The 12,894-nt window shown below is 34.8% G+C and overlaps 2 protein-coding genes across 17 annotated transcripts in view; one reads left to right on the top strand and one right to left on the bottom strand.

The window, feature by feature from the left end:
* Positions 1-12,894, top strand: part of robo3 (roundabout, axon guidance receptor, homolog 3 (Drosophila)) — a 494,668-nt gene that overhangs the window by 446,388 nt on the left and 35,386 nt on the right. For all 10 annotated transcript variants that reach the window (XM_087268852.1, XM_087268848.1, XM_087268847.1 and 7 more), the window contains 2 exon segments: positions 8,350-8,431; positions 10,903-11,071. In XM_087268852.1, coding sequence (XP_087124978.1) covers positions 8,350-8,431; positions 10,903-11,071 — 251 coding nt within the window.
* On the bottom strand, positions 1,451-6,456 carry LOC141376408 (uncharacterized). Of its 7 annotated transcripts, XM_087270889.1 has the most exons (6): positions 4,317-6,456; positions 3,182-3,313; positions 2,927-3,036; positions 2,672-2,872; positions 1,763-2,590; positions 1,451-1,612 (listed from the first exon to the last, which is right to left on the bottom strand). In XM_087270889.1, the coding sequence occupies exons 1-6, from the start codon at positions 4,456-4,458 to the stop codon at positions 1,511-1,513; spliced, it is 1,515 nt and encodes a 504-aa protein (XP_087127015.1). In that variant the 5' UTR covers positions 4,459-6,456; the 3' UTR covers positions 1,451-1,510. The 7 variants fall into 7 exon arrangements, with proteins under 7 accessions (XP_087127015.1, XP_087127014.1, XP_087127013.1 ...); XM_087270888.1 differs by having other exon boundaries at positions 2,672-3,036; XM_087270887.1 differs by having other exon boundaries at positions 1,451-2,590.

Raw genomic sequence — 12,894 nt, 5'->3', positions numbered from 1 at the left:
AGAGACACTGCATGAAAACAATCTCAAACTCTGATGGATTCATCTGATTAAACTGTTCAGCATGGTTTGCTTTTTAAATTGTTTTACGGATTAGAGTGTTGCGTGTTGATTTCTATCTGGGGTTATTTGCATATACTGCTGTTCAAAAAGTTTTGATTTCATTTTTTAAAGAAATTGATTCTCTCTTTTTTTATTGCACAGTGATGGAAATTGTAAAACCATGATATGTAGAGTTATTGTAATATATTTTTGATATATACAGTTGAAGTCAGAGTTATTAACCACCCTGAATTATTAGCCCCTGTTTATTTTTTCCCCAATTTTTGTTTAACGGAGAGAGGATTTTTTCAACACATTTATAAACACAATAGTTTTAATAACTCATCTGTAATAACTGATTTATTTTATCTTTGCCATGATGACAGTAAATAATATTTGACTAGATATTTTTCAAGACACTTCTATACAGCTTAAAGTGACATTTAAAGGCTTAACTAGGTTAATTACGTTAACTAGGCAGGTTAGGGTAATTAAAAAAAATTAAGAACTGCTTTTATTCTAGCCGAAAAAAAATAAAATAAAAATAAGACTTTCTCCAGAAGTAAATATTTTTAGACATACTGTGAAAATTTCCTTGCTCTGTTAAACATAATTTGGAAAATATTTTAAAAAGAAAAAAAAATTCAAAGGGCTATTAATACTGACTTCAACTGTGTGTGTGTGTGTGTGTGTGTGTGTGTGTGTGTGTGTGTGTGTGTGTGTGTGTGTGTGTGTGTGTGTGTGTGTGTGTGTGTGTGTGTGTGTGTGTGTGTGTGTGTGTGTGTGTGGGAGAGTGGCAGTTTTTGCTAATTAAACATTTCCAATGGCCATATCTTCAATTCATAATTTCAGTTTGTGCAACTGTAGGGTAATAGAAACGGAGCGACTAGAGACCTGCACTAAAAGTCTTTAGTCTTGATGGTAAAGTAAACTAAGAGTTCATTAAGTTAGAATTAGATAGAAGTCAAATTGAATAGATTATTAATGGATTTTCATCGTTTGAAGATGTGATGGATTTGTAAGTGGTTTCTATGGAAGCTTGTTTCTGCCTCGGAAAGATAGCAATTCTCTGAATTATTCGACTTTAACAATTCTAAACAAAAAATCTGAATCGCAATATAAATCTTAAAGGTCAGACTCCAGGATCTGTAGGTTTACTGTATTAGTGCTGGGCAGATTAATCACAAGCAAAATATAAGTCTGACATTATATATGTGTGTGTATTATATATATTTGTTTTGTATATGTGATACACACATACATAGAAACTAAACAATACAAAACAATTTTGTTTCATATATATGTTTACATTTATGTTTAATCTAAATATAAATCAACATTTTCTTTAAACAAACAAAATTCAATTCTTTTGAAACAGAGAATTAAGCAGATGAACACAACACACAGCACATACAGTATTGTACAAAACACATTTTTATTGATGTTGTACAATGTTGTTCACCCTCCTCCTTCACATACAGTATGTCTCTACTCCTCTACTTTGTTCTTTTTCTTCCTCGTTCATACTGTTATTTTTTCTTGGCCGCCTCCTCCTTCTCCTTTTCTTCACCACCTCCTCCTCCTCCTCCTTTTCAATGTCATTCATTTGATCTTTCTCCTCAATGTGATTCTCCACCTCCTCACTTTCCTTTCCTTCTATCTCCTCCACTTCTTCCACCTTGCAGTTTTTTCTTGGCCGCCTCCTCCTTCTCCTTTTCTTCACCTCCTCCTCCTCCTCCTCCTTTTCAATGTCATTCATTTGCTCTTTCTCCTCAATGTGATTCTCCACCTCCTCACTTTCCTTTCCTTCCATCTCCTCCACTTCTTCCACCTTGCAGTTTTTTCTTGGCCGCCTCCTCCTTCTCCTTTTCTTCACCTCCTCCTCCTCCTCCTCCTCCTTTTCAATGTCATTCATTTGCTCTTTCTCCTCAATGTGATTCTCTACTTCCTCACTTTCCTTTCCTTCCATCTCCTCCACTTTTTCCAACATGCAGTTTTTTCTTGGCCGCCTCCTCCTTCTCCTTTTCTTCAGCTTCTCCTCCTCCTCCTCCTCCTTTTCAATGTATTTTATTTTCTCCTCATTGTTCTCCTCCTGAGCTTTCATCTTGTCCTCCTCCTCCTCCTTTATTTGCTCAAACAGAAACTTTGCCGCAGATAGCCTTCTGGCGATAAGTTTCCTTCTCCAGAACTCCTTCTCTGACAGGCGGGTGCTGGTATCTTTTCTTTTCTTTTTCTCCACCACCACCTTCTCCTCTTTCATCACCTCCTTCTCCTCTTTCATCACCTCCTCCTCCTTCTCCACTACCTCTTCCTTCTGCATTATCTCTTTCTCTTGCTCCTTTTTCTCCACCAACTTCTCCTCCTCCATTTTCCTTCTCCAGAACTCCTCCTCTGACAGTCGGGTGCTGGTATCTTTCTTTCTTTTCTTTTTCTCCACCACCACCTTCTCCTCTTTCATCACCTCCTCCTCCTCTTTAATCACCTCCTCCTCCTTCCCCACCACCTCTTCCTTCTGCATTATCTCTTTCTCTTCTTCCTTTTTCTCCACCACCTTCTCCTCTTTCATCACCTCCTCCTTCTCCACCTCTTCCTTCTGCGTTATCTCTTTCTCTTCTTCCTTTTTCTCCACCACCTTCTCCTCCTCTCTTAGTTGGGTGCTGGTATCTTTCTTTATTTGTTTATTTGTCTCCACCATCTCCACCACCACCACCATCACCACCACCTTCTTCTTTTTCATCATCTGCTCCTTCTTCTCCACCACAATCTCATTCTGCATTATCTCCTTCCCTTCTTCTTTTTTCTCCACCACCTTCTCCTCCCCACTTTTCTCCTCCTCCTCCTCATTTGTCTTTTCTTGCTTTGTGTTATCTTTCTCTTTGTCCACCACCTCCTCCTCTTCCATCACCTCCTCTTTCTTCTCCACCACCTCCTCCTGCATTATCTCCTTCACTTCTTCCTCTTCCACAATCATCTTTTCATAGATCTCATGTTCAGAATCTGTTAAGACAAATGATTGCAGTTTGCACATAGTACAAAGTCATTTTCAAGGAGATGTTAAACTCCAGATAAAGGGGAGTAAAAATACAGTTTATTAATGACATTATACACTAGAAAATATTGAGATGCAAAAACCCTCATTTACCATCAGATGAGGAAAGTGTGAACGGCTCATTACGAGGACAGAAGCAGAACCATCGTAGAGCAGCTCTGATGAAAGAAGCAACCTTGGTCTTTTTTCTCTTCTTTCTCTTTTCTTTCACTTTCTCCTTCTCATCTGTTAAAAGAGAAATGATTGCACATCTTTACACACTTGTTTACAGTAATTTGAGAGAAATTTAAAATGAAAATTCACCAAAAACAAAAACCCCAATATATAAACATTTTAAAAAGTTATTGTAGCTAAACCAAGGTTACCACAAGTTTACCATGGATTTGCTACACTTTTGTATTTTATTATTATTTATTGTATTTGACTATAATATTTTATTATTTTCATGTTATATAAAACTGCTTACACAAATGATCAATGCACCAAACGATATAAAAACTACATGTTCAGTGCACTTTTCAGAAAACTGAATACTGGGTTATATTGCACAGCTAGAGTTTTTCAGCCAACAGTAAATTTTAGATGAAAGCTTTCTGTGATTATTTAACATTTTATAAGGTTGCTTTTACAGCATAAACATCATTATGTAATTAAATTACAATCAGTTAAATTAACCCAAGTATTCATTTAGTTGTTCAAGCATAAAACGAGACAATAGTCTATTGTATGGAACCGCTAGCACCATCAGTACCAGCAGGCTAGCGCAGAAACTCCATTTAAAATACTGAGCTAAAATAAATATTCATGTTTATTTTAAATGTCATTTAATGCAGTGATTCTTGTCCGGTCTGAGACCCACTTTATATCAAATATATATTAGTCAGTGAAGATCACATATTTTTAAAGAAAACAGATCTTAAATGTGATGATTTTGTAATGGAAAGCAGTTCACCGAAAGCCATCGGGGCTGTCGGTTGAAAATGAAAAGTCTGTGTGCATATCTCATTTTACTAAAGGATTTTAGACTAAAGTTGTATCAGAAAAGCTGAAAATGAAATACATTATCATTTTACCCAAAATGTTGCATTAAGATGCACGTGAATGCAATGATAGCCAGCAGTTTAACCAGCTGTCTATTATCCTGTACAAACATTATTTTTAATAGTAAGTATATTATTATGTCAGGAAAACACTGGATATTGGATAGCACAATGTAAATATGACTCACTGTTAGTGCCATTTCTTGGCCTTTCTTTGAGCTGCTTCACTTTTTTCTGGCTCTGGGAGATCTTGCAGGCTTTGGGAACTTCGTCTTCCTCCATTTTAGCAGCTGATGTTGTGGGGAGATCAGAATTCTGTTCAACCATCATATAACTCAGTGCAGGGTTTCAGTCTTTCACCTGTAACCACTCAAAAACTTGGGGTTTGCTAGCTGGAATAGGATGAGGATTTCGGTCTTGCACCGTGAATCACTCAAACGGAAGATGTTCAATCGCTGAGACAGTCTCAAAACACTCGGAACGCAAGTTTTTTAACACTTAACAGCCAAAAGCACACCTGTACTACTCCACTTCAACAAACCCACAAGATATTCTCCGATGATGCAGGGCTTCAAGTACACTTTTGGAATGCGTTCTATTCTCAGAACATGTCACTATGGTAACAAGACATAAGACTAAGAAATGTTTTCTTTTAAACTCAAATGACTGCAAATGTGCAAATGACATAAAATAAATGAAAAAAATAGCTAAATAAATTGATCTAAGGGACAAAAGCTGTCTTAAATAGATAATCAGTTAGAAATTGCTGTAACTGTAGACAAAGAAGCACAACAAATGAAACCTGTGAGGTTTTTGTGAAACTCAAACCACAAAACTGACATATATTGACTGAAATAATATCTAATAAATTAATTTAAAGTATTGTGCTTCAATGTGATCCATCCAGCAAGACATGCTGCAAATATACATGCCATTCCATAAGAAATAAATAATATAGTCATTAGTGTAGGAGTGCAACATCAACTCGCAGGAAAACAAAAATCAAAACTAAATGTAAATAATTACCTTTGAACAGAAAATATAGTTTAACAAATGAAAATCAAGAAAATAATTCAGAATCAGGCAGTAAGAGGCAGAACAAATGTGTGCAAAGCGCAGGCAACATATATTCAAAATGTGAATCAAAAATAGTTGAGTTGGTAACACTGAGTGATCAAAAAATGAAATACAAAATAACTTCATTTACTAAAGTATAGCCAGAATGTTTTTTTTAAACTGCAGATAATGCTAAACATGCTAAACTTTTAGGAATAGTGTATTATTGTAATAATTTTTATATCCTTTTACATAATCTTCCATTTACAATTAAATTATTTACATAAGAAAGTGTGAGTGGACAACAAAGTTTATAAATAGGCATGAAACATAAGGGTTTATAACAGAAGCGCATTAGAATAAGAGTTATACTCAATTTGGACCAAATGCAAACAATATATATTTTTGCATTTTTTTTGTGTAGTTTTCTTCATAATAAATATACTTTTAACAATGTTAAACTTGTAATTAATGCATGTTGAAAAAAATCTACACACCTATTCAATTCAATTCAGCTTTATTTGTATAGCGCTTTTACAATGTAGATTGTGTCAAAGCAGCTTCACATAAATGGTCATAGTAACTGGATCAGATGCAAACTAGAGTTTTCTTGTTTTGACTCATTAAAATATGTGGTAAAGAAATAACTACATGTGTTCCTTTTTCAATTTCATTGGTCCAACCAGGCCATTAACCAAAAACCATTAGTGTTTAGACATGTATGATCTAAAATTTCATTCATAATGGTCTTAAAATGATCTTAAAAAGTCTTAAATTTGACTTGATGAAACCTGCAGAAACGCTGAAATAATGAGGGCTTTTGTTATGGTGCAGACAGAGAAAGGTAACTTTTTACTACAATAAAATCACATTAAATACATTTCCTTATTGAAATCATTATTTATTTGAAATGAATTCAAATCAAAAGAGCTAGTCAAAGCTGTTAAGTATTGCCAAAGTATTGCAGAATACATAAACAATGAGTACAATCTTAAAGTGATTATGTAATACATATATAGAATATATATTACCTACACACACTTAGTTTTAATAAGTACGCAAATAAGAAAAACTGATATGATTATTAAAAGATAATGGGAAAAAACTATTAAGAATAATAAATAAAAATACAATACACAATGGTTTATTTATTCAGATGGTTTGTAGTAATACCACCCATATATATGTGTTTGTGTGTGTGTGTGTGTGTGTGTGTGTGTGTGTGTGTGTGTGTGTGTGTGTGTGTGTGTGTGTGTGTGTGTGTGTGTGTGTGTGTGTGTGTGTGTGTGTGTGTGTGTGTGTGTGTATAAATATATATATATAAATAGGGATTAATTGAAATAGCAGGATATTTCTTGTATGTAGAGGTTTTTTCATTAGTCCGATCTGTTTGATTAGATTCTCTCTATGATGCATTAAATTGATCAAATATTGAGCATACACACTCACCGCCACCTTATTAGGTACACTTTACTTGCACCCACTTTTGCCTTCAGAACTGCCTTTATCCTTTGTGGTGTAGATTTCCACAAGGTACTGGAAATATTTCTGTGATATTTTGATCCATATTGACATGATGGCATCACGCAGTTACTGCAGATTTTTCCGCTGCATATCCATGATGCGAATCTCACATTCCAACATATCCCAAAGGTGCTTTATTGGATTGAGATCTGGTGACTGTGGAGGCAAGTTGAGTATAGTGAACTCATTGTCATGTTCAAGAAACCAGATGATTCGCTCTTTATGGCATGGCACGTTATCCTGCTGAAATTAGCCATCAGAAGATGGGTACACTGTGGTCATAAAGGGATGGACATGGTCAGCAACAATGCTTAGGTAGGCTGTAGCATTGACACAATGCTCATTTGGTACTAATGGGCCCAAAGTGTGCCAAGAAAATATCCGCCACACCATTACACCACCACCACCACCAGCCTGAACTGCCTCAAGGCAGGATGGATCCATGCTTGCAAATGTTGTAGACGCCAAATTCTGACCCTACCATCTTAATGTCGCAGCAGAAATCGAGACTAATCAGACCAGGCTACGTGTTTCCAATCTTCTATTGTCCAATTTTGGTTACCCTGTGTGAATTGAAGCCTCAGTTTCCTGTTCTTAGCTGACAGGAGTGGCACCCGGTGTGGTCTTCTGCTGCTGTAGCCCATCTGCCTCAAGGTTGGATATGTTGTGCGTTCAGAGATGACCAGCTCGAACCACTCTGGCCATTCTCCTCTGACCTCTGAATTTAACAAGGCATTTGCGCCCACAGAACTGCAACTCACTAGATATTTAAATTTTTCTGACCATTCTCTGTGAATCCTAGAGATGGTTGTGCATGAAAATCCCAGTAGCGCCAACAACCATGTCATGGTCAAAGTCACTTAAATCACCTTTCTAACTCATTCTGATGCTTGGTTTGAACTGTCTTGACCATGTCTGCATGCCTAAATGCATTGAGTTGCTGCAATGTAATTGGCTGATTAGAAATTTGCTTTAACGAGCAGTTGGACAGGTGTACCTAATAAAGTGGCCGGTAAGTGTATATGCACATTTGTGGAAAAAGTTATATATATGTACATGTCTATGGAAAATATGCTGGATTTATTTTTGTTGATCACCAAAAAAGGTCAAAACATGGTATCATTTTTGTTATTTTATGCAAAAGAAGCTTTAAATCACAAAATGTTATGTTTTTAAATGTGAAAGAAAGATCAAAAATAGTTTATAGAATAAACAAAAGAGACGTTTTACTCAAACACCTTAATATAAATCAGAAAAATACAGAATTTTCAAGATGTCTCTTAATTTATTACTGTAGCATATCCCCTCCTTTATACAATACAGATAAAATATTTCATTTTTCTGCCCATTACAGAACTTATTATCTTGTTTTTGCACTGTTTACACCTCTAAGAAAAAAAAGAGCCAACATATGCAGCTCATTAGGTTTCACAACAGCATATTATTGTCTACCTGTCGCTAACTTCAAATACCAATAGGAAAAAAATAACACTTGACGCAGTATTGCAGTGAAATAATAGGCAATTTTGTGGAATTTGTGCTCATTTGTCAAGATTTCCACGCTGCTCCAAGCGGCCTGAGCCAATGCATTGTGCTTGAGTTTATCCATACAAATGCTGACCCTGAGCCTGCTGTTGCTAGGAGACGGACTCCGGGGCCTACACCTGTGTTGCTTCCAGTCTGAGTGGAGAGACGAGCTGGAGTGGTGTGCTCACAGTAAAAGGTAAAAGAAACACACACACACTCAAAAACACACACACGTAAGCACTTCATCGCCACCTTTATGAGTCTTATCTCTGACAAACTGCATCATATCATCTTCAAGCTGCAATCATCACCGGAGGAAGCCGCTTCCATTGTAAATGTACTCTACTGATATATCTCTCCATTTAACAGATGTCAGCATATGGAGTAGTGCTGATTTTTTTGCTTGAATATTGATTTCTATTATTGTGCACTATAAATCCAGACAAATGCGAAAACAGAGGGTGATTTCTGCAAACAGGATCATCGCTCATATGGAATATGGCATGGTCGATATGTAGCGACGTGCTCAGTATAAGTACAGTATATTTGCACTGTGTTGGATATTGCAGGATATACTGTGTTGTAGGTGCAAACTGTGTTGAAACTTACTGCATGACAATTAAAAAAGCAAGGTCTGTATGGATCTGAGTATTAGGAATTCAGTTGTTATAATTTTAAATAATGCTAATTGGATCATGTACTTTGTTTTTGCATGCTATATATTGTAAAAATAGCCATGGTTTTTATAGTTACTTGGATTAAAAAGAAAAAAAAACGTTTTATTTTAGTTAGTTGCTAAATAATTGTCATTTAGTTGAACTTGCAATAAAATACCTGCAACTAAAATGAAAATAAATGCTGTACAGATTATACACGTTTATATATGGAAAAAATCTACAGCGAGTGACAGTTCAAAACGACCAATACCACCATGTGGGGCACAGCCGCAGGACAAAGGGATTAGGAAAATGTGTTTAGGTGTAACAGCAGTTTGAGAAAATGCCACCAGGGGACACAAAGGAACGGGATGCAAGAATATACAGTAGCTGTAAATACCCTGCTACTTGTAAATAAAGATGAAATAACGAAACAAAGCATTATAATTCCTTCATAAATCATTAAAAACTTGTTAACAAGCTTTATTATCATTTTAAACTGTTTAAGTGCAATACTGATTCATTTTAAAAATGAAAACAAAATGAATAAAAGGCAACTAAAATGAAAGTACAAACATAAATAAATAAATAAATAAATAAATAAATAAATAAATAAATAAATAAATAATGGGCGAGGCAGTGGCGCAGAAGGTAGTGCTGTCGCCTCACAGCAAGAAGGTCGCTGGTTCGAACCTCTGCTCAGTTGGCGTTTCTGTGTGGAGTTTGCGTGTTCTCCCTGCCTTCGCGTGGGTGTCCCCCACAGTCCAAAGACATGCGGTACAGGTGAATTGGGTAGGCTAAATTTTCCGTAGTGTATGAGTGTGTGTGTGTGGATGTTTCCCAGAGATGGGTTGCGGCTGGAAGGGCATCCGCTGCGTAAAAATGTGCTGGATAAGTTGGCGGTTCATTCCGCTGTGGCGACCCCGGATTAATAAGTGTGACCAAAAAAATAAATAATCAGTCTCTAGCCTAAATTTCATTTACATTTTAAAATACAATAAATACAGTATATAGCACTTGAAAAACTATCAATTTCACTTGATTTATCGTTTTTATTTAAGTGTTTAAATAAAACATGATTTTTTTTTTTCTTAAACTGCTAATGACATTTCATACAATTTGTTTATATAAATGTCATTTAGTGCCTTCTTTAGCATATTATAGCAAAATGTCATATTTTCAGATGTCTTTATATTCTTTTCTAGACAACAAAATGCCAGTGAATTTACTTCAGAAGAGTTAAGAATTTAATATTTGGTCACAACAAATACAAACATCTGTTATTCCGACAAACATGGTTTATTTTCTAAAAAAAAAAAAAAAAAAAGAAGGCTATGATAATACTTGATAATGATAATGATAATACTTTTATTTGCAATTTATAAAAACTGTTATCACATATTAAAACCCATAGATAATAAATTAAATAAATCCATAGAATCTGAGAAAAATCTATAATAATATAATCTAATAATATAATATAATCTAATATAATATAATATATTATAATATAATATAATATAACATAACATAACATAACATAACATAATATAATATAACATAACATAACATAACATAACATAACATAACATAACAACATAACATAATATAATATAATATAACATAACATAACATAACATAACATAACATAACATAATATAATATAATATAATATAATATAATATTATATAATATAATATAATATAATATAATAAATATTATAAATATAAGATAATATAATATATTATAATATAATATAATATAATAAAACAACATAACATAATATAACAACATAACATATAATATAATAATATAATATTCATTCATTAATTTTCCTTCGGCTTTAGTTTCTGATTTATCCGAGATTGCCACAGCGGAATGTAATATAATTTAATACAATACAGTACAATACATTACAATATAATACAAAGCAATGCAATATAAGCAAAATTGCTAAAGCTAAAAATGTGAATAATAAAACTGAAATCAAATCCTAATGTTCTCTTCACAGAGAGTGGTGGTCTATCAGCATCTCCGGTATCAGAGCCCTATCAACTGCCCGGTCCTCCTCAGAAACCTGTCGTAACGGATGTAACCCGTAACAGTGTCACCCTCACCTGGCAACCCAACGCACACGAAGGCGGCGCCGCCGTCACCTCTTACATCATCGAGGCCTTCAGGTCAGTAAACTACACAGCAAACATCTCCGTTCTGCTCCATTCCTGTTTGTTTTCCCCCCGCTCCTAGATAACATTGTCTTTCGCCTGAGGCTTCAGCTGGAGTCCATTCTTCATTTTTTATTAATCCAGTGTCACTGTCTTAGCGTGGCTGCTCGGCCGTGATAGACGGGGGTAATATTTGGCCCGTCCCTGACCTCGTCCTGCTTGCTCTATTGCTCCTCACAGTCATGCGAGGGCAAATATATCCTTACATCCGGCCCCATGCAAGAATCACTCCCTCAGGCACCAAGCTACTGCCAGAGATCCAAATTAATAGCAAGTGTATTGGTGTTCTGCAATTGAATTACAGACATAGGCTGGAGAACTCTGTCTTATTTGGAGGGGATGTATTTTTCATGAATTATTAAATTATTCTACACTCTAGGTTTTCTTGGTAAATTTGTTTTACGTGACTATTTTACACAGTATATTTGACTGGCTTTGCAACTGTGCGTACTTATAAATGTTCTATGTTTTTATTGGCTAATCTGTGCATGCCAGTGTAGCTCAGTGTAGTTTCTTATGCTTGGGTGCAATTCATTTGTGATTATTTTTTAATAGAGGTCCTATGAATGAGTTATGTGTTATACATATTACATCAACATAAATTCCATCACAAAGAAATATCATGATAAATATATTTATTAATAATAAAACTTTATTTATTAATTCATTAGAAAAACATCTTCTATTTTTTATTGTCTCTATTTTTAATACATCAGATTTTAACCCACCAGTTCTACTGCTTCCAACCTGTTCTGAGCTGGGATTGAACCAGTCCCGAATCGAACACTTGGGAGCTCGTTCAGGATGGGAGTGAGGTTTAGGGGGGTGAGTGTAAAAGAGGCTAGCTAGCGAAGTGCTATGCAGGTAAAACCTCATTCCTCTGACCTCAAAAGGTGCTCTAGAGACAGATGCTAGAGGCTATGGTCTTTAGCCTTCTTGATAGAGTAACCATATCCAATGCAAAATATCGCCGGTTGAATCCCAGCTCAGACCAGGTTGGGGTAGGACCAGTGGGTTACACAAACAAATTAAGGAATGCAGCAAATTATTAAAAAATAATGTGTTAAGGAAAAGTTTTCAATATTACTTTAACTTCTGTTTTAATGACTGTCTCAGTGCTTAAATGAATACATTTAGATAATGTATTAGTATATATATTATTGTATTATAAATTAATGTATTATATATTATTATTATTATTATTATTATTATTATTATTATTATTATTATTATTATTATTATTGAATATTACAAATTACTTTCTATTTAGTAGTTGAAAAATGTAAAATAATTGATCAATTATCATTTATAATGATAAATAAGCAATATCACATAAGTAGCAGTGCGATGTGGCTGTATATCAGCACTGGTGGGAGGTGTGCGTTGCCTTAGAGTCCCACCAGTGTAAAAGTAACTCAAGGTCATACGATTGGCCAACGCAAAATACATACATTCCTAATATGTGAGTCCCATCTCATACTTCACACTATACAATTACTATGGTATAAATACAGCACTACAATATACAAAAGAGAGAGATCGATTTAGAAAGTCGCTTACCAGTTTTATAATGATTTGATCAGCTGTAGTTTAAAATTACGCTGGGTTTTTCCTCCTCTAAGGGCTTATTATGCGAATTATCTTGTGGATGGCGCTGTATCTTTGAAATTAAATACTTAAAATAGGCTCTATTCTTATAAATAAACTGCATAGTTGCAATCTAAACAGCTACATTCTCAAAAGTACATTATGTTTTCTAAAAGCAGCAATATTTGTCA

The sequence above is a fragment of the Danio rerio genome, chromosome 10, assembly GCF_052040795.2.
Source record: "Danio rerio strain M-AB ecotype USA chromosome 10, GRCz13ab, whole genome shotgun sequence".
In the NCBI taxonomy this organism is placed as follows: Eukaryota; Metazoa; Chordata; class Actinopteri; order Cypriniformes; family Danionidae; genus Danio; species Danio rerio.
The sequence above is the reverse complement of the archived record's forward strand: the minus strand, read 5'-3'. Positions and strand labels throughout refer to the sequence as shown.

What these genes read in the sequence shown, in the direction of transcription:
- LOC141376408 (XM_087270882.1), bottom strand. Translation starts at nt 4,458, where the DNA reads ATGATGGTTGAACAGAATTCTGATCTCCCCACAACATCAGCTGCTAAA. An exon ending in GCCAAGAAATGGCACTAACA is followed by an intron (nt 3,314 to 4,316) that starts GTGAGTCATATT and finishes CTCTTTTAACAG; the next exon opens with ATGAGAAGGAGAAAGTGAAA. An exon ending in CACACTTTCCTCATCTGATG is followed by an intron (nt 3,037 to 3,181) that starts GTAAATGAGGGT and finishes TTGTCTTAACAG; the next exon opens with ATTCTGAACATGAGATCTAT.